The sequence below is a fragment of the Chlamydotis macqueenii genome, chromosome 5, assembly GCF_036417535.1.
Source record: "Chlamydotis macqueenii isolate bChlMac1 chromosome 5, bChlMac1.mat, whole genome shotgun sequence".
Lineage (NCBI taxonomy): Eukaryota > Metazoa > Chordata > Aves > Otidiformes > Otididae > Chlamydotis > Chlamydotis macqueenii.
The window spans coordinates 26,133,175-26,160,625 of NC_141560.1; the positions used below are offsets into that span (position 1 = coordinate 26,133,175).

General features: G+C 42.5%; 3 protein-coding genes across 6 annotated transcripts; 2 read left to right on the forward strand and 1 right to left on the reverse strand.

The window, feature by feature from the left end:
• Positions 1–461: 461 nt before the first annotated feature.
• ZC2HC1C (zinc finger C2HC-type containing 1C) lies at positions 462–3,096 on the reverse strand. The gene is made up of 2 exons (XM_010127455.2): positions 1,906–3,096; positions 462–1,219 (listed from the first exon to the last, which is right to left on the reverse strand). Exons 1-2 carry the CDS (start codon positions 3,094–3,096, stop codon positions 995–997), a joined length of 1,416 nt encoding a protein of 471 aa, XP_010125757.1. The 3' UTR covers positions 462–994.
• Positions 3,097–4,038: 942 nt separating this feature from the next.
• ACYP1 (acylphosphatase 1) lies at positions 4,039–5,297 on the forward strand. Its single transcript, XM_086750219.1, has 2 exons — positions 4,039–4,183; positions 4,638–5,297. Exons 1-2 carry the CDS (start codon positions 4,100–4,102, stop codon positions 4,851–4,853), a joined length of 300 nt encoding a protein of 99 aa, XP_086606345.1. The 5' UTR covers positions 4,039–4,099; the 3' UTR covers positions 4,854–5,297.
• Positions 5,298–5,545: 248 nt separating this feature from the next.
• MLH3 (mutL homolog 3) lies at positions 5,546–26,656 on the forward strand. Of its 4 annotated transcripts, none has more exons than XM_086750215.1 (13): positions 5,546–5,646; positions 6,571–9,941; positions 13,385–13,483; positions 14,192–14,262; positions 15,205–15,309; positions 17,375–17,447; positions 18,102–18,173; positions 19,153–19,261; positions 22,510–22,669; positions 23,800–23,823; positions 24,025–24,106; positions 25,404–25,555; positions 26,162–26,656. In XM_086750215.1, the coding sequence occupies exons 2-13, from the start codon at positions 6,644–6,646 to the stop codon at positions 26,231–26,233; spliced, it is 4,317 nt and encodes a 1,438-aa protein (XP_086606341.1). In that variant the 5' UTR covers positions 5,546–5,646; positions 6,571–6,643; the 3' UTR covers positions 26,234–26,656. The 4 variants fall into 4 exon arrangements, 3 of the variants coding, with proteins under 3 accessions (XP_086606341.1, XP_086606343.1, XP_086606342.1); XM_086750216.1 differs by lacking the exon at positions 5,546–5,646 and adding an exon at positions 5,862–6,001; XR_015258828.1 differs by lacking the exon at positions 24,025–24,106.
• Positions 26,657–27,451: the final 795 nt, after the last annotated feature.

Genomic DNA, 27,451 nt, shown 5'->3' on the forward strand with positions numbered 1-27,451 from the left:
AGAAAAGCATCTAAATAAATTATTTGGCTGCTGTGGAACAAGCGTGGAATAAACCTACCTACACAGCTTTTGTTATTCAACCAAACAGTGCTACAACAAATAGAACAGAGCACAAGCAGTGACCAAGCAGCAGCTCTGGATTCTGTCCTGTAGCACAGGTACCAAGGACAGAAGAACACAGCAGTCTGTGCTGCAAAAAATATAACTGCTTACCTAGCTTCCTCCTCTCCCTCTGACTTTACCAAATGCCTTGTCTAAATGCTAATTTTTAAGAATGTAGAGCCCTTCTGTGGGAAAAAAAAAAAAAAAAAAAAGGGGAACCCCTCGCATCCCAATCTCTTGTAGGTAGCTGCAGTAAAAATGCTACACCAGCCAGAACCACTGTCACTGTTAGCGTGAACGTGATGAACAGGAACATGAAGGGGTGAGGATCTGCACCTACAGAGCAGTAGAGCCAGCCCAACAATGTGGTTTTGGACAAGGAAAAAACTGAGTCTGCAGCTACTGATGAGCTAAAGGAGAGCAGCTCTCTTCACATCAAATTCCACTAGTTGTTAGGAAAAAAAAAAAAAAAAAAAAAGAGAGAGAGAGAGAAACCCGAAGCCTCCCTGACCTAAAGGCAAAATATGATTCTGAAGAACAATCTCTTTCTGATGGCTGGTTTGGTCCTCGTTGCTGTCCCACTGACAGCCTGCAACAACTGCCTTTCTCCCCCGCTTAGCTGACTGAACAGTGGCAGCCTTACACCTACCCTGAGATTCCACGTTGAGCTCACTGGATGGGAGAAGCGGCCCCCAGACGGGCAGCCCAGGGTACAGGTCAATGTACACAAGTTCTAGGATTCTGCTTCTACGTCCTGAGCTGTTCACTTGCTGCACATCCAAGCTCAACACTCAGCCACTGTTGAGACTAGGGAAAGCACAAGTGTCTGTGGCTGGAAACCTGGTAGAAAACAGGCAGAGAATTGGAGCAGCAGGAACAGCTGGGCACCGCCTCAGCAGCGCCTCCTCTGCGGTGGGGGCGGGGGCCTATTCTTGATGGTTTTGCATTTGGGAATATGTCTCTCAGCTGCTCGGGGAGCAAATCGGCGACTGCAGTGGGGGCAGGCAACATAGTCTGGGTTTTCGATGGGAGGCAACGGGGGCAGGTCAGATGTCTTCCCTCCTCTGGAGAGAACTTGCTCCTTCTCTCTCCAGTTGCTCTTTCTGGGTGGGTTTTTCTGCAGAAGGGAAACGCATTCAGTGAAACTGGTACCACCATCAGCCTCCATTCTTAGTCTTACACTCGGGGTCCAACTCAGGTCACCTGTCCCTAGGCATTCCCTGTTGATGTAAAACCCTCCCTGAGAAGCTGAGTCCTACAAAAGGGGTCAAAACCACCAGCACCAAGGAGGATTTGAAGGCAATACTGATGGAGACATCAACGCTTAGAAAGAGCTTGAGAATAACCAGAAAAGCAAGCTGTAGGGCCAAGAACCTGGAGAGGGTTGCTATAGCTGCTTTGCAGGAGCCGAGCTGCGCATTTCCAATGCCTTCGTTTTAATAGCCTGTGTTATTACCTGGATTTCTGATCAGTTTTCTGCAGCCCCTAATGTCGCAGAGCTTTACTGCAGCAGACCTTGTCTGCATCCTGAGCTTTCTCCAGGAGTACACCCTTGACACATTACAAAGACAAGTCTGTTTGGACCCCCACCCTCCCCCACCCCCCATCTATTAGATTTTAAATGGATCTATTAATCCATTTAGCAAGAACCTTTCAGAGGCAATAGCTGGATTTGTATCCCTTAGCCCTGAGCACCCAGTGTGCATGTGAAGGCGCTCGCATCTCAGTTAGAATTAGATGCTGGTGTGGAAGCAATGTGAGAAGTAGACATGGATTGAGGGAGGCAAAGGGACTGCACATTACCTGAGGCACCCCTGGGTCCTTCTGCAGCTGGTACTGTTCCAGTTCTGTGCCCCTAGCTCTGGCCTTGCTGGAATCAAATGCTTTCCTCTTGGAGCTCTGGTTCTTGCCACAGATACTTGTGTGCTTCTCAAGCCTGCTGCAGATAAACTTACGTCCACAGAAGCTGCACTGCTCGAGCTCCTCCTGCTCCACAGCACCAGCAGCCTGCATGTACAGGACCTCTGTGGACAGGTGGTCACCAGAACCTCTGTGTGAGAGGGCAGAAGGAGGAGGGCTACATTTTGGAGCCAGCTCTGAACAAGAGGCTAAGCGCTCTATGGGTATGTGGTCTTGAATTTTGCTGTTGCTGGCCACCAACCGCTCCTTCTTGAGTTTTCCCATAGCCAGCTCTTGGGGGTGAAGGGTGGTGCCAGGCTTGGGGATAGTGGCCTCTGCAGACTGTGCCCTGCCAAAGCTCCCATCACTCAGCCTGACTGCAACTCTGAAAGTTTTTGCTTCAGGGTGCCTTGCGGCCTTTCGCTCTTGGATCCTCTGCGCTTCTCTGTCTCTTCTCTCCTCTGCCTCGACAAGCTCCTTCTCTCTTTGAATCCTCCTAAGCTCCTCCTGTATTCTCCTCAGTTTCTGTCTGAGGAGAGCCTCTTTCTTTTGAATTTCCTTTTCCAGGTTCTGTCCATCTGCCTCCAACTTTAGCACGTAGTCCAGCTCTCTCCTGTACAGATAGGAGGCTGGCTGTTCAGACTGTGCTGTCCAAGGAGAGAGCACTGTAGCTAGCTGAGCCCTCCCTGGTGAAGCCTTCCCTTTGCTCTTTGAGCTCGGCCTACTATTTGGAGCTTCCTCCATGTATGGGCAGCTTCCGAGCTGTGCTGTGTTGACCACTGGATCCCTCATGCCCTCGTGGTGAAAAATTGGTTTCAGGGGATGGGCACGGTCCACTCCTTCTTTCCGACTGGCTACTGATTTAGGCGACAGTCCAGCTGAACAGAAGTCTCCGTGCCTGGAGCTCTGTTGACTGCTTTCTGCAGAAAGAGAATACGAATAGCTTTGTCTCTTTTGGGCATAGAGATCCTTTAGACTTTTCACTTTGCCAGGTATGAGTTCATGCTGAAAATTGTTCTTCTGATGTTCCAGCTGGGAACGGGGAACAGGCTTAGTAGCTGCCACCACAGAATCCACCGGTGGAAACAAAGCCATTCACTGCCTGAAAAAGAGCCTGAGGTTAGAAGCAAAGTCATTACAGACTATCTTATCCCAAACTGGACAAATTTTCTCCTAACAGTTTGCACCTGGAGGCTACAATAGATATTAGTAAAGATTTTGTAACTTTTCTGGGTTCTGTAAATCTTTATGTTCCTTCCATCTGGGGAGCTCCCATGCTGCCTCTTCCAGCCCCAATTGTTTACGAAGCCAGAAATAAGAGATGCTTTTATTCGGCTCTCTGTCTGAGCTCTGTCTCACTGTATGCTGTACTGCCAGGGAAACTGCTGTACTCGCCCAGGCTGCTTCCCATAACGCATCCCCTCAGTTTTGGCACTGTCGATCCGCCAGTGTGGCACACAGGTCTGACACGCAGGCGTCTGGTAAAGCTCCGTACGATCTTCCCGTGGCTCGTTCTACCACATCCCCCGAAGCGCGTCCAGTACCCAGGCCCCGCGGGGCGAGCGGGGTTACCTGCGGGGCTGCGGCCGGCGCTCCGCCCGGCCTTCTCGGCAAGCGGCGTCGCCTCCCGTTTCGCTCATCGGCCTCCCACCGCCCAGGAGACCAGACACCGACACCACCTCCTGCTCCTCCCGCCCTCTGCCCTCGCCCCGGGACAGCCCGCCGCTGCCGCCTCCCCGGCCGCGCTGGTGACGGTTGTTGCCTGGAAACGGGCACGCGAATGCCAGTTCCTGCGCCGCTCTCGCCGGCGAGCGGCTTCTCGATGGTTCCTGCGCAAGGGTCCCGCTCCGCTCCCTGGAGGACCCCACCTCTGTGGCCGGGTCGGGGAGATTGGCCGGAGGGCGGGCCGATATGCATTATTCATGAGGCGGTTAACGAGCAACCGGCCGCTCGCGGCTCCTGGCTCTTCATTGGCCCCAGGGGCGGGAGAGGCCACGCCCCCAAACGCGAGCCGCGCCGCGCAGGCGCAGCGGGGTGTCCGCCGGCGGCGACAGGAGGAGGAGGAGGAGGAAGAAGAAGAGGGCGGGTGGCGGGCGCCATGGCGGAGGACGAGGGACTGGTCTCCGTGAACTACGAGGTGTCCGGCAAGGTGCAGGGCGTTTTCTTCCGCAAGTACACGCAGGTGCGTGCTGGGGCGGGGTGAGGTGGGGTCTGGCGGCACGCCCCTTCCCGAGGGGCAGCCTGCTTGCCGTGCCGTGCCCTCTTCTGTCGGTGCTGCCGGGGCTGCGACGGCTCCTGTGGGCGCCTCGGTGGGGCTGAGGCACGAGTGGGCTGGGTCACGGCCGCGGCCCAGGCTCCGGCTGCATCTGAATGGGGGCTGTCGCCTCTCGATGCTGCTGGCGGCCTGTGCTGGTTATGTAAGCGTGACTGAAAAGCGCGTTCCAGCCCCAGTTTTTCGTTTGCAAGAACGGAATGAGATGAGTGAGTCCTCTGCTGCTTTCCTGCTGCCTGAGCCACAGGAAAGATCCTTGGAGATCTCTGTCTTGCCTGTAAAATTGACTCCAGTGTGTGAATGTTGTTCTGTAGCTCTCTTACAGTTTGGATTAATCCCATTTTACTCTGCATTGTGCTCTCAGGGGGAGGCTGAGAGACTAGGACTCGTTGGTTGGGTCCAAAATACTAGCCATGGCACCGTGCAAGGACAAATTCAGGGTCCGACTGACAGGGTGCGGGAGCTGCAGGAATGGCTCAGGAAGGTTGGAAGTCCCCTGTCCCACATCAGCCGAGCCGAATTCAGCAATGAGAAGAAGATCACGGCACTGGAGCACAAGGACTTCCAGATTTTAAAGTAACTTTGCATAGGAAGAAGCAAAAGCTGGAGCATGAGCTGCCCACGCAGAATATTTCCGCTCTTCCCTGTTTGTTTGTTCAGCCAATATTGAGTTATAGAGGACTTTATTTTATTACATTTCTAATTTATTGGTTTGTTGTACTGTTAGTTTAACTCTCACCTTTTCACAAAATGTTGGCAGGTGGAGGAGGAGCTGTGCTGTCTGTACTAAAGGGGCTGTTTAGGGATATAGCCTCTTTATTTCTGAATGTATGTGCAGAGTGGGGCTTGAGTAGTTCTACATGAGTAAAATACGTCATTTCTGTAGTGTTACACTCCCATGAAAGAAATGACAGAATCAATGCCGATACTAAATATTGCTAAAAAGTTATTTCTGTGCTCTAGAAACAATTTATTTTGTTCCGGAACTTTATTTTTTCTTTAGAATAAAATTGCTTGGAGCTTACTGTGTGGAATGGATGCATCATATGTTGAGCAGCTGGGGCCACCTGTGTGATCCTGTGGCCAATTACCTGTCCCCGAGGGACCGCGTGGTGTTACGGGCAGCCCCTGGTACCGCTCTGAGGGAAAAGGGCCGGGGAAGGTGTTCTTCCCGTGGCCGGTCCTTGCTGCAGTGGCCCTCAGTACTACAGCTCCCAGCATGCACTGCCCGCGGCCGCCCGGCCTGCTGGGAGCCGTAGTCCCTTCCTCGCTCTACCGTCTCCTCGCCCTCACCTGCGCAGGCGCCCTGCGCTCCCTGACGCTCGCCGTTGGCCTCCTGCAGGAGCCCCGTGCGGGCGCAGGAGTCCGCGACGGTTGGTCTCGCGCCGCGGCCGTTTGTGGGGCCGCCCCTCCCCGCCCTGTCCCGTCCCCGGGCCGGCGGCTACCGAGGGGGCGAGGGCAGGAGGGCACCAGCCTGCGGGCGCTGCCGCTCCCGGGAGCGGGCAAAGGCCCCGGCGGCGAGGGGAGGCCGTGCCGGCTCCTGCGCGCTGCGGGGGCGGGCGTGTGTAGTAGCGAGCCTGGGCGGGGGTCCTGGCTGCCCTCCTCTGCCCCTGGGGCCAGGGGGCCCTGGACAGCTGTGTCACCGCGGGGCACCAGGGCCCCTGAGAGAGCAAGCGGCTCCGAGAAGAGCTCGGCCTGAGGGGTGCGAAAGTGTGCTGTCAGATACCAGTAAGAAACCAGTAGTGATCGAGGACAGGACTGTAAAACAGTGGGTTGGCTTTCACATAAACAGCTTAGTATCCCACACCCTTTCCCAAGTCGTCTTTATTCCTTTCTTGGACGAATTACAGCAGATGCTCTTTGGCCAGAATGGGGCATAGTGAATTTATGTGAGGAGATTGAGCTAAAAAAGAGAGGAAAGCAGCTCTGTGCCTGCCTTTTGGTGATACCTTGTATATATTTTTAATACAAATGGAAGCAGAAGCCTTTTGCTTGCAGGTCATTTGAGTTTAGCCTTATTGTGGAGCTTGGTTTACATATGGGAAGTTTGAGAATCACGTATGTTGTTAGTAAGGAGCATAGGCTCAGATCTTGGCCATTTATCTGGAGGGCACCAGCAATGTGTAGTGAAAGCCTAAGCAGGAAAGTAATCACATAGAAAGCCTTTGACTATCAGGAAAACTAACAAAAGTATATTCTTGAGGGTGAAGGCAAAAAAAAATGAAAGGTTTTTCAGGCCTTTAACTTGTTTTGGTTTTTTGGTTTTTTTTTTGTTTGTTTTTTTTCTCTTCACCCAGGGAGTTGTTTTAAGGACCATGGAGGAGTGAGCTCCCTGCAGTTTGTTGGGTTTCTCATCTATCTGATATTGACATGATCAAATGTTTGGTGGAAGATGTGCGAGCCAGGCTGCGTTCTGGAGTGACCATCAACTCACTGGGGCAGTGTGTTGAGGAGCTTGTCCTCAATAGTATCGATGCCAAAGCAACATGTGTGGCTGTCAGGGTGGATTTGGAAGCTTTTAAGATCCAGGTGGTGGACAACGGCTCTGGGATGGGGAGAGAGGACTTAAATGTAATGGGAAAGCGGTACTTCACCAGCAAGTGCAGCTCAGTGGGAGACTTGGAGAACCTGACGTTCTACGGCTTTAGAGGGGAGGCTGTGGCAAGCATAGCCAACATGGCCAGTGTAGTGGAAGTTTCATCTAAGACCAGCAGGACAGCAAAAACATTTGTGAAACTATTTCACAATGGGCAAGCACTGGAAGTCTGTGAAGCTGAACTGAGCAGACCAAGTGGCGGAACTACAGTGACTGTGTGTAATCTGTTCCATCAGTTACCAGTGAGGAGAAGGTGTATGGATCCTGTGTTGGAATTTGAGAGAGTGAGACAGAAAGTAGAGGCTGTTTCGCTGATGCATCCCTCTGTTTCGCTTTCTTTAAGGAATGATGCTTCTTGTTCTATGGTGCTTCAGCTCCCTAAGACAAGAGATGTACACTCTCGGTTTTGTCAAATTTATGGGCTGGGCAGATCGCAGAAGTTACGAGAAATAAATCATAAGTCTGGGGGATTTGAGCTAAATGGTTATATCAGTATTGAAGGACATTACAACAAGAATATGCAGTTCTTGTATGTGAATAGAAGACTTGTTTTAAAGACAAGACTACATAAACTAATTGATTTTTTATTAAGAAAAGAAAGTGTCATTTGCAAGGCAAAAACTGGCCCTGCGAGCAAACAGGCTAGTTCGAGTCCAGGTCGTCATCGTTGTGGCCCAGAGTTGTACGGGATCTTTATTCTCAATGTGACCTGTGCATACAGTGACTATGATGTGTGTCTGGAACCTGCAAAAACTCTAATCGAGTTCCAGAACTGGGATGTTCTTCTAAGTTGCCTAGAGGAAGGAGTGAAAATATTTTTGAAACGAGAACATTTGTTTATTGAACCGTGTAGTGAGGACATCAGAGAATTTAATGAAGATAATGACTTTTGTTTGTATGGTGCTCCAGTTCTGAAGCCCTCACTCTCTGACAAGAAGAGCATCCAAGACAGTTTTAAGAAAGCATGTGATGAAATTATGGATTCCTATGAAATGTGTAACTTGCAATCAAAAGATGTCAAAAGGAAATCTGTGATTGGAAAAAAATTTTTGAATCTTGTAGAGTCAAATAAAAATCTGCAGGAAACTGAAATCGCTCCAAATCAAGAGACTGCTGAACCGTCTGATCCATACAAAAACAACAAAGTGGATATTCCACTGCTCAGCAAAGACGACACAGCTTCTGATTTCGTTATATTGAGTATCTCGGAGCAGGAGCCAAAAGACACCAACAGTTCCCAAAAAGCATCTGATACTTATCTGAAACCTTCAGAAAATCTTCATTCCTTTTTTAGTAGAGGGGCCAGATCAGAAACAAGAAAAATAGACAGTTGTGGTGACCTGCAGCGTTGTGCAGAGAATTGCATAAAAGATGTGGGAAGCCAGCAAGGCAAAGTAGCGCAGAAAAGCAATACGGTCCATATCTTAAATAATGATGTTACTCAGTCACCATCTGAGAGAGAAGACCCTACTGAAACAGCGATGGGATCTGAAACTGTCTCTGGAACTTCATTGATGAGACTGTGTAGTGCAAGCAGAGGAGACAGGGAAACGGGAGAAGTGACAGATGATGCTGGAAGAGGCGCTGTTAGTTCAGTAGCGTTAAAATCGTGCTCTACAGGCCTCATAACATGTGTTACGCAAAGCGAGCCACCACATGAATGTGAACAAACAGAAACAAATCTTGCGTTAAACACACAGTGTAGACCAGGCCCTGTCAGTGCCAAGGATACTTTTGGCCACAAAGTGAATTTTCCGATTCCGTCTTTAAATGCTAAGGATATTTCCAGTAATACAAATAAAGAATATGTACCTCCTTACACCAGAGAAGTATGCATAGCTGATGGTAATGAATGGTTAGAGAACAAAACTTTGTCAAATCGGGTGAGTGAGGGGATAGCTGTGCCTATTGCCACCAGTAAAAGACCTTATGAGACATCGAATGTTACAGAATTGCCACTGGCAACTTCTTCAGGTATTCCTCACAATAAAGTTATAAGAAGCACTAGAAGACAAATAGCTGTGCCAAGATCTCAGCCCTCTAAGAAGCTGAGCTTGTGCACACAGCTGGGTTCATTAGATAAGTTCAGGAGATATTATGGGAGGGTCAAGTGTACAGTACCAACACCATTGTCAGAGCAGAGTGAATTTGGTCTTCCAATTTCTAATTCAGAAGCTAATTGTGACCTTTCAAAGAATGAGAATGACAACCGTAGTAGTGTGAGCACTTGTGAAACTCCAACTTTGGAAGATACAGGTTCTAATAATAGTAGCCAAGTTCTTGGTTCTTTGGAAGGAACTTTATTCTGCAGTGGAGAAACTTCCCAGGACACACGACCCCTTTGTCAGAGTCCTTTGACGTTGTCTGATTACTGTCAGGTTAGTAAAAAAAATCAAAGTTGTAAAAGATCTCCAGGATCATTGTCATCCAAACTGTTCAGAATGATAAATGACCACAAAGAAGTAGAACAGCTTGGTGAACAATTCCAGACAGATTCAAGTAGAAAAGAGGACTACTGTTTTGATCTTGAATCTTCAAATAATGATTTTTTGGACAGTGCTTGTCAAAAAAACAAATCCTCAGTGGAAAAAATGAGGGAGTGTAATTACAGCATTTCTAAGGGGAATGCATACTCGCAATCAGGCTGTACAAGAGCAGAGTCCATGAAAAGTACTGTCAGCCCATCACCACTCGGCAGCACAGAAGGGGCGTGCACAGTCTCTTCAAGCAGTGTTTTATCATTACCTGCTGAAAAGGATTGTACTAACATCACCCGCAAAGATAAAAGTACGTTAAACGAATCTTCAGAACAAAATTTGAAAGATACTGAGGTTCCCCAGGTGACCTTCCCAAGTAACTTGGAGTTCTCTGCAGGCAACACAAGCACAGGCAATCCCAGGAATGATTTGTGGTCTGACTGGCTGCAAGATTTTGACGTTTCGTCGGGTAAGACGATATACATCAATAAAGCAACTGGACTGAGCACCTACAGCACTCCTCCTACTGAAGGATTTCAAGCTGCCTGCATTCAAGATATAACAACAATGGCTGTGAATGTTGTCTCAGAGAATGGTAAGAGAGGTGGTGGTTGTTGTACAAATGGGATGAGGAAAACTGTTTGTGTTCTGCTAGGTGCATGAAATATCTTGCTGACAGCACCTGACAGTTTATACTGAAATATCCACTGCCTTACTTGTAATAGCTGTATGAAAACCAGGAAAGTGTCAGAGACTATGGAGAGAGTAACACACTAACATTCAAGGTATTAAAATATAGTCTTTAATAAGATAGTAAAAGGAAATGTCAACAACTTGTCAATTAACAGGCAGTTGCCTGTGCATCGGGACATTTACTGTGATCACAGTTATATGTAACTGTTGTCATATATAAAGTGAGGGACACGGTTTAAGTGTACTAGAAGAATTTTATGGTATTTAACATTTTGTTCTAACTGCATGCAAAATTTAAAACAGCTCTTGAAAAAGGAACAAAAATCTAACTTTCATTGAGAATGTGTAGTCTCCTTTCAGCAGATTTTGGAAGGCTGTTCCTTCATACTTAGCTTTGTAGGAGATGTTGTACAGTATTGGTGGTTTGATGATAGAGCTTTTCCGGGGGTGACAGGAGAGTACAGGTTTTTCAGAGGTGTGGTGTTTGTGAGTCTTCATTGATCTATCTGTCAGGTTTGGCTTTCTGTGTCCTCCTGATCTGGCTCGGCAGAATTGTGTCTTTGATAATTTTCCCGTCCGTGGATATATCTTTGTTCAAAGTTGTTGCTCGGTCTGTCTGTAGGCGGATTTAATGAGTGAAGATGCAGCCTTTTGTCATGCAGATCATAGTTTCTCCTGTATAATATGTTTTGGAAAACTGGTTTGGACTTCTTTCTAGTTAGTTCTCCTGTGAAATACTTGTCTAATCAATTGTGATAGCCTCTGGTTTGTTCCATGTTTGTCTGTTACTTCCTTCTTTATCATCAGTTGTAGAAACACTGGTGCAATAGGTGTTTCGGTTCTTAAGCTATTCCCCTTTAAGCAGAATAATTGATGCCAATAATTCTTAATATCCATTGTGTTCCACTGAAGTAAATTTGTTACCAGGAGAACATCTCTGGTTTTATTAGGTAAAATTACTTGCAAGCACAAATGTACACTCCTTGATTAACACTTTTAATTTCTGTGGTTTACCAATTTTGGTTGTCCACGGTGCTGTTTAGTAGCCAGCCAAAGCACTGAGGTGAGGAGCTTGACCTTCTATCCAAAATGTTTGGATAGAGCATTCATGTTTCTGAAGAGACTACCTTGCCTATCCTTATGCTTTCAGATTATGTGGTCTGTAGTCTTTGAAGTCATTGTGTTGGATCTTTTAGCCTGCAATGGTATTGTTCTTGGCCTTATCATTGGTGTTACTCTCCATCATGTCGCTGGTATCAGTCTTTCTTAACTCTGTCAGTGGTATTATTCTTTGGTGAGACGTCTACTGCAGCCTTTTTGTCTTTTCTTAGGTTGAAGGTTGGACCTCCCAAACCTTCACAAGGTGTTTGGATTCTGTCTAGACCCTATAGATCTTTAGATTTTCAAAGTTCAACACACATGTTCTTTCACGTGTTTTTCAAGCAAAGGATGTTCATTCTTTTTAGTCATAGGACGAAACATAACTGTGTCCTAACACAGTGTTCTTGTCTCTTGGTGTTGAGTACTGCTTTGGACTGCTGTTAAGACCCAGGAGCGGAATAGTTTTTTCGCTTGCTATGTATGCTTTCATTTTACTTTTTAGACCACTGTCAGTAACCCCGTGGTGTTGACTTAGAATTTCATAACCCTATGATTTATTGGGAACAGCATCTCATATACAAATTTAGGGAAATTACAGTGGTTGGTGGCATGTAGAAGGAGGTAAGAGGAATCCATGTCCTCTTTTCTGTGACAGCAGTGGCCATCTGCTATTTTTTCCAGTCACATGCCATGTGCACAACAGAAATGGTAGATTTTGTAAGTTAGACTCAGGCATCTTTGTACTGATTAAACTGATTGCTACAGGAAAATTTACCAAGCTTCATTTCACCATCAAATGCTATGTGTTTGTATCCCAATTCAACTTGGTCTTTATTGTTATGCCAGCTATGTTTGCATTTTTTGTACTTTTATGACTTTATTGACTGGTATGTCATTACACCAGTATATTTATTTATTTATCTAACTGAGGCAACTGAAAATGAATACTCAAGTACGGTAATTGTATGCGGTTTGCGTGTATAAAGTAGATACATTATTACCCTCAGCCCCTTTTTTAATGTTACTTCTCAGAGGAATCGTATTCATTGTATCTCTGCCAGCTCTGAATTCTTACTGGCCTTTGGGCAAGAAAATCTTGGCTTTATGAATAATCTATGACCTGAACAAGGATTTTCCCTGCAGCAAGAAGCATGGAAAGGAATCTTTGTTTATGATTCTATGTATAAAATACTGGGCTTCTTTTCACATAGATGATAGATGCTTCTTTGAACTTGAGGGATAATATCTTTCAGTGATAACAGCTGTAAAAGTTTTGTTAAAGTTTGAATTAGGTAGCATTCTTCAAGTGGCCACAGTTTGCCAGGAACCACATCAGACCATCTAGTACCCTGTTCTGGGTTTTGTGGCAATGAGATGCTGAGTTACTCTCCTGTGCTGGACTGCCAGTTTGGATTCTTGAAAGGATTCTTGGTCCCCAGGGTAGGACAATCGTTGGTCCTTACTGGAATGCAACCAACAGTCAGGAGTCTACGGACTGGCCTAGGATCTTGTAGAGCCTTTTCATACTGAGCTTATCAGCACGCAGCTGCTTTTCTTTGGCGTTATCACTCTGCCACTTTTCCTGAATGCACACCCTTAATTTCGTAGTAGAAAGGAACTTTATTAATTCATTATTATTTCACAAAGAACAGAAGTCTGACTTGTACCAAAGGAAGGGTGAAATGTTTACCACTGTGCTGGAAATCTGAGCCACTTTTCTTAATAATCTTGATAACAGTGCTGGTTTGTAATATCATTGAATCATTTCTGGGTGGGCAGAACATGTTGTTAGGCTTACTCTGATATCTCATGAGATCAGATTTTTCAGTTTTACAAGTTCCTAATAACTGTATTAAGTATTGATAGGAGTGGCAGTTTTGCCATTGATAGACTGACAGTTTTGCCACACCGTAACAGAGAGAAGTAAAAAGTGTTTTGATTGCACTAGCTCTGGAAATAATTCTTACGTGATTAAAGCAGCAGCCAATTCTTAAGGAGGACAGTCTTGCAGAAGCCATGGTAATATTTTAAAATAATAAATTTCCTGATGCCAGTGTGTTTGATAATTCTCAGCTTTTTACATATGTGCTGTTATTTCTCAATGTTAAATTGCAAAATCTGTGGGATACTCTTTAATTTGTACAGGGCTAAGCACTGTATGCTTATTTATTAGAAGATAGTAATTATATAGTTTTTTTTATATATGCTGTTGAATCTGCAGCAGTAAATTTATATTATGTTTAGGGATTCAATTCAGGTGCCATCCCTTTAGAAGTGAGATTGTGCTACCCTTCCTTCCAAGACCCCGAAAAGAGAAGACTCTAGCAAGCCAGGATCTGAGAGGTAGGGCCAGCTTTCCAGGACAGAGTGTTCTGTGGTAAAAAAAAAAAATAAAAAAAAAATAAAAAAAATCAAAGAATTCTCCCAGCTGTCCCAACAGGAACCCAGAATTACTCAAGGTCTGTTAACAATGGAACCGTGTGAGTCATCTCAAATCTAGAACTGGAAAAAAAAAAAATCTTTTAGGGTTGAAGGCAGGTTAGGGGATACTTATTTACAGGATGAAATACCCAGTTCTTTGTTGAACTATGTCAGTAGTTTAAAGAATTACCTACTCCTTTCTTTGTACTCATTCCAACCTTGGAATGTGAAAAATAGCTTCAATCCTCACTTTTTTTTTCTTTTTTTTTTTTTTTGGTGGAAAGGATGAAATAATCTTTTTGGTATGTGGCTTTGTCCAGAGGGAGTGGGTAGCTGAACAGGTCTTTCTTTCCCTGCTCCGTGCGCCCCCCCTCGCCCCCCCCACATTTCCATGGCCTGGTGAATTGTGCTGCAGCATATTTGCGAGTCAGAAAGCTCCACAGCATCTTTCCTAGTTAAAGCAGACAGTAGAGAAGCCCCGTCTCATGTTCCGTTATTTATTTCTACATTCTTCCCTTTTTATGATGGAAAAAAAAAATCAAATAATACTTCTGTGAGGTAGATGTACCCAATGCACCTTCTGTTGACAAATACTGGTAGTCGTTGTATTATCGATATGTTCTTTCCTAGATGCTGAAGGGGAGTCTCTCCAGTCATTGCTTTCAGAATGGGATAATCCTGTTTTTGTTCCCTGCCCAGAGGTAAGTATTATCTCGCATCTCATGCTAAAAAAGGAGTTAGTTTAGCCTTCTGTTCTTTTCTGACATGGGGACCAAAATTGCAAGTGTTGTAACTGTTGCATGTAAGTTATTCAGTGATATATTAGACTATAGTCCTGGCAGCCGTGTATTTTTATAGACCATTTATGTGTAAGTCATTGTTGTGGATTTATTCAAAGTCAGAGAAGCAGGTATCAGGCTAATCTTTTGCCTTATGTCATTTCAAAAGCAAAAGGATGGCAAAATTGCAATTTTTGTGGACAGAATTAAAATTACACAGCTTTCTTCTCTGGGTAGCAGTGGGTCTTAAAAGTGTATTTTACTATAGTTGTTTTTATAGCCTGGCAAGATTGTAGCATGTGAGAGGGAAACAATGTTGGAGCTTTTAGAAAAACTTCCTTTGTTGTCTTGAGGTAGCGTTATCTTTAATCATCATGTTGTGTGTGTGTAAACATGTGCAAGTAACTATTTCCACCTGCAAACAATAGGGACGGAGTAGGAAACCACCTGCTGGTGAGTTTCTGAAACGGAACCGTGCTGTTCGGTTGTTGCTGTGATGGGTACTCTGAGTCATTTCAGGGTAGTACATCTTTTGTAATGCAATCCGTTGAGAGCTCATATAAGGTGATAATTAACTGCAGGTTTTCTGATAGGCACTTGAAATCAGCTGAATGCATTGAAGTTAGCAGGGAATAGCCAGATGGAAAAGTATATGGTATGGAAGCAGAGGGATTGCGGGATGGTATCTTTAGCTAGTGCTATTCTTGTGTAGAAAGCTTGGTTTGTCAAAATACAAAGAGAGTTATCTCCAGTTTTTGTTAAAACTGGTTTGTTGGAGGGGTTTTTTTTGTGTGTGTGTATGTGTGTTTGGGGTTTTTGCTATATCCTTTATAGCCTACTTGAGCTGTAGTTCTGTTTTTACAGATTGCCGTTGATGTGACCAGCAGTCAGGCTGACAATCTGGCTGTGAAAATTCACAATATCTTGTATCCTTACCGTTTCACCAAAGACATGGTTCATTCAATGCAGGTACAATATGATCTGTTACTAGTTTTCACCTCCAGATTCCCACTGAGCAGATGGGATTTGCTGATGCTTCTCCCTCATGGGAAAGAGGTATCAAGGGAAATAGTTCTTATCCCTAATTTTCACAAGCAGAAACAGAATTCTTGGTTGCTGTGTGATATCAGCAGATGCATATGCTGTACCGGATCTTAGTATCGTCTCAGGGATAATCAGTTATCTGCAAGTGACTCTAAAATTCCTTGACTGTATGGTTAAATCAAATCAAGAGGCAGCCCTGTTACTGCTGCTTAGAAACACTTTTAACTAAATGAAATTTTGGTGGGCAGGTTTTTGTATTTATTTTAGGTATATGCTTAGTTCGTATTCCTCAGTGTCCTGTCTTCCATTTTTTATTGACTTTAGAAATTTAATTCTTCAGCAGAGTGGCTTCAAAAGCAAATCCTAGATTTCATGCAAAGACTTGAAATTTCCCTTTAAGATCTTTTTCTGCTTTGAAAAGTGATTCTTAAAAATGGCATTGTAGCATCAAGTTTAATTGTTTTAGTGCTTCTTTAACAAACGTTTTGAATGTTAACTTAAAAGCCAATGTAAATGTATGGCTTCAACTTACATTCTTTGATGATTTGTCTGGGTATAAATGCCAAACTGGATTCTTTCCCTCTCTTACATTCCAGTGATGAAAGGCTTACAGGCCCAGTTAGCATTATTCTTATGTAATCAAGTTACTGACTTGGAGATTGCAGGTTCTAACTGGGTGGGACATGGTAATATTGATCTCCAAGGTGGACAAGGATCCATATGATTCTTTCTTACTTATGTTGTGTGTGCAAGAATAACAAAAGTAAATTATTACAGTAAACAGATTATATTTCAAAAATATAGGAGAGGAAAACTGGAGAATGGAAGGTACCATTTTCCTATTCACTCATAATAAGAACTGCTCTTTAAAACTTACTGAGTGGTTCTGTGATTAACTTTACCTGAGTAATGTTGTCCTTTTTACATTTTTAGGAAGGTAGAGCTGGGAGAAATTACCACTTCTCATCTCCCTCAAGAAGCCAAATGCTGCTTTCAGTACCCTGTAGCAATTGTGGGAATCTCTGTAGAAAAGACTAAAAGCACAAAATGTTGCATCATGCCACAGGAAAAGAATAAAAAGAATCATTGATGTCTTGTATCCCTTCAAAGAAATAGGATCATCTATTATTTTTTATAATAGGAGGTGGACAATGCACATGCTATGAGACAAGAGTATTCATACTGAGCTGTGTATGTGACCTGGGGAGAAGTTGCTCCTAACACTGCGTCTCTTAATTTAAATCTAGCAATAAGATACTGAAAGCTTCATGCATCCCTGTGCAGTATTACATTTCTAGTTCTGTTTGATTTATGATTCTTGAGGGGAAGGCGGAATCAACTCACAGAGGCAAATTCTACATCAGAAAATGAGGAAAAAAAATACTTTCTGGCTCCTACAAATGATCAGCACAAGCCCTTAAATATATATAGGACAGGTTAAAAAGGTTGTTTACATTCTTTTGTGGTGACATCAGCAAATCAAATACTTAGAGTTGCTGTGCACAGCTTTAATTCCCAACTCAAGGAGGCTTCTACACGGCCATTTAATCCATTTTGTAAATTTCCAGCTCCACCTTAGAACAATTACAGCTCTTGCCCTCATGACTCTGTTTGAAAAAAATTATCCAGAATTAGCTTATTGGATATTGTGAAACTTTCTCTTAGTTCCAAACTAAGCTTTTTCATGACCCAATTATGGTCATTTGACCTTCTGCCAGTATTGTCTTTTAGCTTAAATAATTGCTGCCTTTTCCATATTTTGCCCCCCACTGTATTTATAAAGAATAATTATATACCTTCTCAGTCTCAGTTTTGCTAGGCCAAATTCTTTAAGATTTTATGATTAGAAAAGATCTGGTTTCCACTCCTCTAATCATCCTACTAGCTATTTGTTGCACTTGATCCATTTTGATTGTCGTCACCTTTTGTTTACCTTCATTTAAAAAAATAAATTTACCACTGAGTAACGATTTTTCTGAGTATCTTACAGGTTCTTCAGCAAGTGGACAATAAATTTATCGCGTGTTTAATTAACACTAGGAATGAAATGGATAAAAAGGCAGGTAAGAGCTGTTATTAACATGAAGTTGAGGCAGCTATTGAGTGCAGTTAGACGGCAAAGGGAACACTGTCCTGTTTGTATTGTCTTCTTGCCTTGGGATGATATTGTGAGTGAAGGAAAATGTTAGTCTTCACGTGAAATTTCCTGAATCTTCTTTATCTTTAGTTTGGATGTTGTTGAATGTTCCTACTGCCTTCAGATTAGTGTTATAAAAATAGACTGCACTCAAAGTACTAATGTCTTTCAGACTCTGTTCACAGTGTCTGGACATATTCATTGTCGAAACTTGCTGAAGCTGTACAAAAAAGGCATTCAAAACCAGTAGTTTTCGTAACATTTTTGAAGACTGTATTAAACAGAACAGTTTGTGGGTGACCTCAGCTCTCATTCTGAAGTTAGATTAAGATGTCAATAGACAAGAGTTTCTGACTCAATCTAATTACCTTAGTTTAAATGTCAATTTGGATCACTGAATATCTGTTCTGTAGTGACTTTATGTTCTGCCAACACAGCCGCCTCCTCACTTTTTATTTCTGTAAAACTGGCTGATAGTTATCTTCTAAATGTGACCTCTAGGGACTGGTCATTCTTCCCAGCCTGTGCAGTTGGCTGGTACGAAGTTGCCTATTTCTCGTCTGTTGTGGTACATTTTTAGATGGAAACCTCTTGATTTTGGTGGATCAACATGCAGCTCATGAACGGATCCGCTTGGAGCAGCTCATTGCAGGTGGGAATTCAGACAGTCTTAGAAAAAAGACAATTAGTGCACAAAAGAGTACAAACGAGCTGTCTGGGATGTATGGAACCAGTTGGATATTCATTTATCATCTTTATCCTGATCCCTAGGAGAGTGTGGACATTCGGTAACTGTAGCAGTCATAGTATTGGCAGCTGAAAATTGTTACAGCATTTCCAAAAATAGAAGATATACTCCGTACCCACAGAGCTATCAAACTAAAATAGTCCTGACATAATGAAAGAGCAGGAAGACTGATAGGAAAAACAATGAAGAGGAAATAGAACAACATCAATAAGATTATGTGGTTATGCTGTGAAGAATAAGACATGGGATGCAGAGTAAAGAGCATGGTTCATTTGGTTCCTTTTTAGCTGAATGCTGTGTGTAAAGCCTAAAATTTCCACAATCTGAAACTGTTTGCAAAGGGAAAATAGTCTTCTCTGTAAGCTCATTAGCCATTGGTTTCAGTGTTAAAAAGCACAATAGCCGTCCATCAAGTACTTAAAAATCATTGACCTTCTCTTTCATCAACAAATACTGCACAGTTCCTGCAGAGAGGGTTCCAGGAACTCTGCTCCTTTTGGTCAGGTACTGAAAAAAAGTTAAAGACTGATGGGAGAAATGCTTAGTGAATAGTATTTTAATGCCATTTATTTAAGATTTTTCTGTGGAAAAAAAAAATGCTCTCTGAGTTGGACTAAATATATCAGTAGGTTTTTTTTTGCTATTTAGAGTGACTCCTTTTTGGAACTGGTGGGAAAAAAACAAAGTGGCATTAACCAACCCTTCCCCAGAGACTAGATGTCTGGTTTGTGACATTCCTAGTCCTCCACAAGTTTCAGGAGAAGGCATTCTGTGGTCACTTTTTAATCCAAACAGAGGATTACATGCCAAACCATAGGGTCACTAAGGGTAATGCCTGCGTAAATATTCTAAGAGGGGATACTTCTAAATGATTCATTCACAGATTCCTATGAGAAGGAAGCTGCAGCATGTGGCAAGAAGAAATTACTATCCTCCTTCATCTCTCCCCCTTTGGAGATTGAAGTTACAGAAGAACAAAGAAGATTTCTACGGTTAGTAACGGTCAATAGCTCTCAACTTTTGGAGATGGCTCTGTTGATCTGGAATATCTCTCTATATTGCTAGGTTACCATGAAGCTCTGGAAAGAAGCTGTTAATTCTTTCCTGAGCAGAGACCAATTGCCTATATCTGTGCTGAGGAAAATAGGTGTGCTTCTCAGGCACGCTGCTACAACATCTCAAGACAAAACCCTGCGGTGTACCATCTCTATGCCTCTGCAATGTGCTCTGGTTTCCCTGGGAAAGCAATGAGTGGGCCAGGAGGGGGCCAAAGCAGTCTCCAGCAGACCCTGCTCTCTGGGGCTCAGGACCTGGGAGTGCACACTAGAGTCCAGTGCCCATAGTGTCGATCCAGTCACTCATTTAACAGGCACTGTTTGAGAAGAGCAGGATGGGGTATGGAAAGTTTGTACTGTGAATCCTTCAAAATGCATTCCTTAATCCTAGGTGCCTGCCAAGAGTAACTAAGGAACACTGTTTCCCAAATGTTTCAGAATGGTGGCATAGCTACTATTAGGATATTTACCTTTTGTACTGCAAGAGTTTAGATCCAGATTTTGTTGTTGGACAATTGCAGACCTGTTGGACACTAATCAAACTTTTTTTCACCAAAATCCCCGTCTGTCACCTGCCACATGCAGTTGTGTCTTTTTTTTTCCCCTGCATTGTTCTTCATTTTCAGGTGAAGTCCTATCTTAACATTCACAAGACTACCTCATTATTCTCAAACTGCTCTTTTTTGGGGTGCCTGTGGCAAACTCGACAGCTTTTAAATCACTCCTTTTTGGGACTGTTGCCTGTTGTAGGGACACACTTCTTTGATGTAAAGCCCTTTTTTGGGTGTATTCCAATCATAACAGTGTCACTGCCGTATCCGTTTGGTAGCTCTTTTGTGTGACAATGGCCAATACCAGAAATTCCAAAGGAAAGTGTAAGGCGCGGTTATGTTCCACCTGCCTTAGGGAAAAATGTGAAAATGTAACCATTGCCGTTCATAGTTGAGTAATATTTGGATGCCTTTGTTGTTCCCACCTCCTACTGATGTTCTTGCTAACATCACAATATTTGTAATGCCTCTTGTTCAACTTTGAATTTTTTTTTGCACTCATCTTTGAATGTCCTCCATTTCTGATGAATCTACTTTTGAGACTGGATGGCCAAAATTGAATACAATATAGCAAGTGAGGGTATCTCATTGATTTGTACAGTAGCTTTGCAGTTGTGCCCGTATTTTCTGTCTATCCACACCTGATATTTTGTCTGCTTTTTTGGCTACTGCTGCTTGCATGAACTGTTTATTGAATAGTCATTACAATGAAACATAGTGTTGTGGGGTTTTTTAAAATTTTTGCAATTTGTGTAGAAGCCAACAAAATGTACACATAGATCAAATTATTCCTGATAATTTGCATTTATTTGTCTTTAGGAGCAATGAATTCAGTTTTTCTGTTCATTTTTATTTTACCTTTTTCATTCATCCTACTGATGTCATTCATCATTTTTTGTACTTGTTTTAGGTTCTCATTGAGTTCAACGTCATCTTTAGTCTCAGCTAACTTAAATAATCTTGTGTTTTCTACAAACTCGCCTGTTTGACCATGCCCCTTCTTTTCCACGTCATTAATAAACAACTATGAAAATACAGACCAGGGCTCATGTAATGTTGAACGCTGACCAACTGCTGCCAGCATACTTTTTTTCTGTAGTATCTAAATAATGGCAGATGTTACTTCTCTATCCATGACAACTTTTTGCGTTTGGATTTTTAGCCACTTTAAAGAGACTGTGTCAAAGCCTTTTTGAAAGACCAAATAAATTCTAAGCTACTTTTTTCATCAGCTACATCACAGACATACTACAAAAACCAGTAAGATAAAGTAAATCAGAGAGGCATGGTTTTCTTCTAAGGACACTGCTTAAATTATTCAGCACAGTGGGATGCCAGTTGTGATTTTCAGTTATCACTTAAGATAATTAATTCAGGATCCTTACTGGTGCTGGCTTGCTGGTGCTTTTATAGTACTGCTCTTTGATTTATCAGTATTTATTGGCAATTCATCTCTTTACAATCACTCTGTGAGACTACCCTTACTAAAAAGTTACGAATTAGAAGTACTATGTAAAAATCTAAATTCTGTTGTAATTGTTACTGGCAGCAGAGTATGACTGTATTCTGTGGTAAAGTTTGATGTAATGGAATAAATTAACTTCCCTAAAAGACCTTTGTCTTCAGCTATGCTTGCTATTTAATAGTTCAGCTGGACCTCTGGTTCACCTGCAGCTTTGATTCTGTTGTTTGTCTACTAACCATTGTAGTAACGCATTGTTCTGTTGACTCTCTTGAACTTCCTTTTTTTTTTTTCCCCCCTTAAAAAAAAAAAGGTCTGATTGACTTGCTTGGATTCTGTCATTTCACCACAATGGGCTTTTTCTGTCTTCCTCTGCTCTTGCTAACGGCTATACCTGTCTTCTTTTTTGGGGTAGAATTACACAAGTCATCTCCCTGTGGAGGCTAGTAATTGCATTATTCTCATGATTGATTTTAGTAACTTTAGATTGGCTTATTTTTTGTTCAAAGAATCTCTTTTCTAAAATTTACCTTCACCACCTTTGTTTTAAGTGAATTTTCCCTGAATTTTTGTTTTGCAGACAAGTCGAACTTCATCTAACTGTGAAGTCTCTTTTTTTTTTTTGGTGTATTTTTCCATCCACAGGGTGACGTGTCAGATTAACTAGAAAGAAATTCTTTCCTAATTTCTCTTTGCTTAGTGGGATATAAAGTTCATTAAACCAGCATATATTTCTTACAGTACTTTTTTCCATCATAAGTATTTGCTATTATGTGTCAATTGAAATAAAAATTTTTAGGTTAGACTTAAAGGAGTCTTTATGCAGTATAACTTCAATATTCAGAGTGTTTGTGTGTTGAACCAGGCACCTCGCACATCTTTAGAAAAGATAGATTAGAAATTTAGACATAAAGCTTCTCTCCACGTAATACAGGAACTCTTAGATCTTGTGGCTGTGGAACATGAAATATGCACAGTTGATTGGAGTGAAAAAACATGCCTGAATGTAGGCTGAAAGGGCAAAATTACTTGGAATCTCATGATGCATGGATTTTGAGACTGGAAACTGTTGCAGGAAGAAACATATATGGGGACTACAGAAATATTTGTGTAGACTGTGGAGACATAGCTACTGTGGTTGATGTCTTGTTTCTGGGGTTTTTTTTCCTCAGATGCTGCTACAAAAATTTGGATGACTTGGGTCTTGAATTATCATTTCCTGAGACCAACAGCTCCTTGATTCTAGTGAGAAAAGTGCCACTGTGTTTTATAGAAAGAGAAGCCAATGAATTACGACGGAAAAGACAACCTGTAACTAAAAGCATTGTGGAGGTCAGCTGTGGATGGAAGTTAAATTGTGATACTGGGTCTTGTTCTGTGTTAATGTTCTGAGTATCCCTGTTATGAGGGAGACAGTGAAGTCCCTTGGCAAATGTGGGTGCCATTCCTTTTAGTACCTAAATAGTTCTGCAACTGAAATCCCTGAACTATAACAGAAAATATAGGACACTATTTCAGACTTGGACTAGTGAAGAAGCTAAGAAAATAACATATAGAGCAGACGTTTCAGCAGTTTACAGCTCATGAATGCTTGAATGAACAGTGAGATGGTTAGTATCGCAGTTACAGAAACATTATTTGTTATGATTTAAAGTTGTTTTCATGAAATCTCTATATAAGCAGTGCAGCTTTCTAAAAGCTGCAGTTCCAGATGTTCTGCAGTTTGAGGAAGAAATTGCTGAACTGATTACTTGCAGTTTCCATTGTAAACAATTCTGCACAATCACAACTGCTTCAAGGGCTCCTTACGAATTGTTTCTGGAGTTCCATATTCAGCCGCTAGGCTGAGCCGCTGTGAATCAGTCCAGTTTGCCGTACATCTCTCTTGATGCGAAAAGAAGAAACAGAGAAGGTGATTCATCTAGTTAAGTTTTCTTTTCCAGTCTTGCTATAAGTGGGGAAGAACTCAAACTGCACTCTCCTGGATTTGCGAGCCAAGAGCACTAAAGGTGGCGGAGGAGGGGATCAGGTCTGTGCCTCGTGAGCACTCCTCCTTAGCTGTCGCCTCAAGATCTCATGAGCATTTTGGCAGATCTATTCTGTAGTCCTTTTTGTTTTAATTAGGACTGCTAGCACCTATTCATGATTGATAATGAATTAATTGCATTTTAAACATTAGAAATTAAATCCACATGGACTATTATCCAAAGGAGGGCAGCTTTTTAAAGATAACACACATTCATTGCACTCTGAGGCATAGGAGTTCCATTATACCCATTCCACAGATAGGAAACTGATGCAGAGAGAACCCAAGTGATTGGTCTGAAGTCTGATACTTGTAAGAGGTCAGGACTTGCACCTAGATCTTTCATACTGTGGTCAGTGTACTAGCAACAACAAAGCAGGGTATGGGCAACGAAAGGGAGAAATAGCAACTGATGATACTACCTTTTTCTTTCCAGGAACTTATTCAAGAACAAGTTGAGGTGAGTTGCTGTCTGCTTTTGTAGTTGATTATAATGCAAAGCTTACTGCATCAACCAAAGGGAGTGTGTTAAGCCTCAAATGAGAGAGGTGGACTAGATAATCCACTAGTTTTTCCTCATTTTTAGTTTCCTTTATGTTACAGTTCTTCCTTTTTCTCATATTAAATGGAAAGTAAGATGATGTTCCCTTACTACTTTTAGCTAGTGCAGACCACAGGAGGAGGAGCACGAGGGACACTGCCTCTGACGTTTCTGAAGGTGTTAGCTTCCCAAGCCTGTCATGGTAGGGAAACTATACTTTCCTTTTCTTTCTTTCTTTCTTTTTATTTTTTTTTTTTTTAAACCTTTCTGTCTCTACGCAATATCCTCCCTGGAGCAGTGGTTTCAGAACATGTTTGCGGGAGCTCCAGGATTACAGGCCACGTGTTTCATAGGGATGAGGAGATAATGGTCTTTTCATGGACAGCACTGTGAGGGACAAGCAATACTGCACTGATTTATTAATGTATGGGCCTAATATACTTTCCAACCCTCACGTGAAACACAGAATACAGTTCTGAGATGCACTCATCCATGTGAGCTCTAAACCATTCAAATGACGGCTCTGAAAAGGGGCAAGTGGAAGTGCTGGAATCTGCTTGAAAGTAAGCAGGAAAGAACACTTAGACAGTCCCAAAAAGTATTTTTTACTTTATATAAGTATCAAAAATGCTAGTTTAAGAGTGCCTGTGACCTTTCAAGTATTTTTGGAAGGAGTGCGGTAGGAATTTACATCTTCCAAGGGAGTATGGCTTTCCATCACCTGGACTTACAGGTATAGACTGCAGTAGCTCTAGCCTCTTGTGGCAGTTCCTGTGTGCCCTATACAGTATTAACAAGATTATGCTGAAATGGGAAACGTGAACCAAAAGCATCTATTTTCACAGAGTGTCACTGAATTCCACAAATGGCAGACAATATGTCATTTTTTTTTTTTTATCTAAAAAAAAGTCCCATGGCTGAAAGGCACGTTGCAGATGGTCTTCTGCATCTGCGAAGGCTAAAGACTGCAAAAACCTCTGAAATGATTCCTTAATGTTCTGCTTGGATTTCCTCTGGACATCATTAAGTGCTCACTGTGAGAAAAGGCTTAGTGACAGGGCTGGCATTTGGTCTTGGAACTGATGCCTGTCAGTGGCAGGCATATAGAACTGATAAAGCCTATGGAACTGATACTAGCCATCATCTTGGTTTAATACAGGTTGCATTGCACACACATTTAAAAAAAAAAAAGTAAAAAAAAAAAGCAGCCCATTTGACTCTTGCAACATCATCTGCAAAGCAAAAAACTAAAAATCTTACCATCCATCAGAACTGAGTTAGGTGAAAGTTTAGGCCATGGAAAGCTGATCCTTATGCAACAGGCTGGTTAATTGAGCTAAGCCCTAAGTCTGCCGTACTGCAGTCTTTGGGCTGCCTTTGCAGCTCCCAGCTAATCTTTGGGAGCTGCCCTGTTTTCTGTGAAAACCATAGTTGTGGAGGGAAGGCTGCTGAATGATTTGAATTCTCTTTGGTGCAAGAATTTGTATCTTTTTTTTCAGGAGCTATTAAGTTTAATGAGCGTTTGACTTTGGAGGAGAGCTGCAGACTTATTGAAGCTTTGTCATCTTGCCAGCTGCCCTTCCAGTGTGCTCATGGAAGACCTTCCATGATGCCTCTTGCAGACATAGACCACCTACAGGAAGAAAAGCAGGTACTATGTGGGACACGCTCTGGATTATCAGAGGCATGTCACATATGCATGTGTTAGAACTAGAATGGACCAGTTTAAAACCATCACCTTTGGCTGTATCTTGCATTTTCACATAGCTGTTTCCATTAAGATAAAACTTTGTAACGTTAAACCTCTGTCCTGCAAACACTTCAGCAAGGCTCTTACCATATTTCATTTGAATGGTCACATTGACTTGAATGGGGTCCACTAGTCCTTAAACATGTATTTAAAGTGTTTGCAGTTTTTAAGTGTAAACCTTGGAAAACTTGTAAATTCTGATATTCTACTAGTGGCAAAGATGCTAATTAAACAGGTGCCTACTTCCCCAAAGTTTAAGATGCTATAAAGTGGGGGGAAAAAGGCAATGAAATAGCAACATTTAAATTTAAAAAAAAAATCTTTACTCCTTCTCTTTTGCTATTACTGTGCTATATTAAGTTATGAAATTGGATTTATTGAAAGTCAGGTGGGACTTTGAATTAGATATTTTTAAAAATTGGGAATGACTCAGGGCAAAGAGTACGGAGGCACTGAAGGTCATTTCCTTAATTATGATTTAGTGCTTCTTTATTTTTCTCCCTCCAGCCTAAACCTAATTTGGCTAGACTGAGGAAGATGGCCCGAGCATGGCACCTATTTGGAAAAAAAAGACTCTAGACAAAAAAAAGTTAAGATGGTAAGCTGCAACCACTAGAAGTGTTGGTATGATCCAGGTCCCCCTGTTGCTAGACAACAATACTGTGTGTGGAACCAAGTTTCTGAGCCAGTGCGATCACTGAAGTTCCCCTCCAAGTACTGACCTAAGAAGCAGGAACCAGCCAGGAGAACACGGCAGAAGGAGCCCACCCTTGTAGCCTGGAGAAGCATCATCAACGTTAAGGAATTACATTGTAAGCCTGGGCCTTATGTCAGTGCTTGACTATTAGAGGCAAGAAGTTGCAGCCACTCAGTTACTAAAGTGCTTTTTCTCTGCAAGCACAGTATGATTCGGCATAATACAGAGGAGACTTTTAATTAATGTATTTTATAGTGCTTTGAAAATGGGGAGGTATTTATTAATAAAATTAACACTAAACTCTTTCCTTGGACTCATGGCAGTGGTTGGAATGAGGACTGACCAGCTTCACAGTATATACAGGCCAACTGAGAATGAAAAAACATTCTTTTTATTTAACTAGGCAATGAATGACACACCCAACTTTTTCCTCCAGCTCCCTGCAGTTTGTATTCTTGAGTGAGAGATTTCTAAATCCTAGCATAGCCCCGTGTTCTCAGGGTACAGAAACTTACACTCACAGAAATAACTAAATAGCCCCCAGCACTTTTTACAATAGGCAGACTTTTTTTACAGGTTCCAGTTCTATTTTGTGTCTCAGTCTAAGGTAGAAGAGTAGAATTTATTTCAGAATGGTAAAAGAAGATGATGTCTTTGTTTAATCACAGACATCCAACTTAAAACCACATTAGATAGATATTGACATCTGCTGAATCAAAAGCAAAACAAGGAGTGGAAATTCCTCTCATTTCATGACTGAACTGTGGTGTAGTGTATTGCCATACACTGATAAAAGGGACTAAGGATCTGACCAACCTGCAAGACCCCAAGATTTCAAAGACATTTGATGTTACCCCTCATAAAACTCAAGAACTTTCCAAATGACACAAGATATCTACCCAAAAAGAATAATGGCAGTCACTCAAGTAATACAGGAGAGAAAAGACCCTCAGATGACAATAAGCGAAACAGGTGCTTGAGCTCTGCCTTTTGACAGGGAGGTGAACACGCTAGCAGGTGGGACTTCTGAAGGTCTGCCTTTCATCAAGAATGGAATTTCTGTTCCAGCATTGTACAAAAAAAGCTGGTTTGTATTTCCG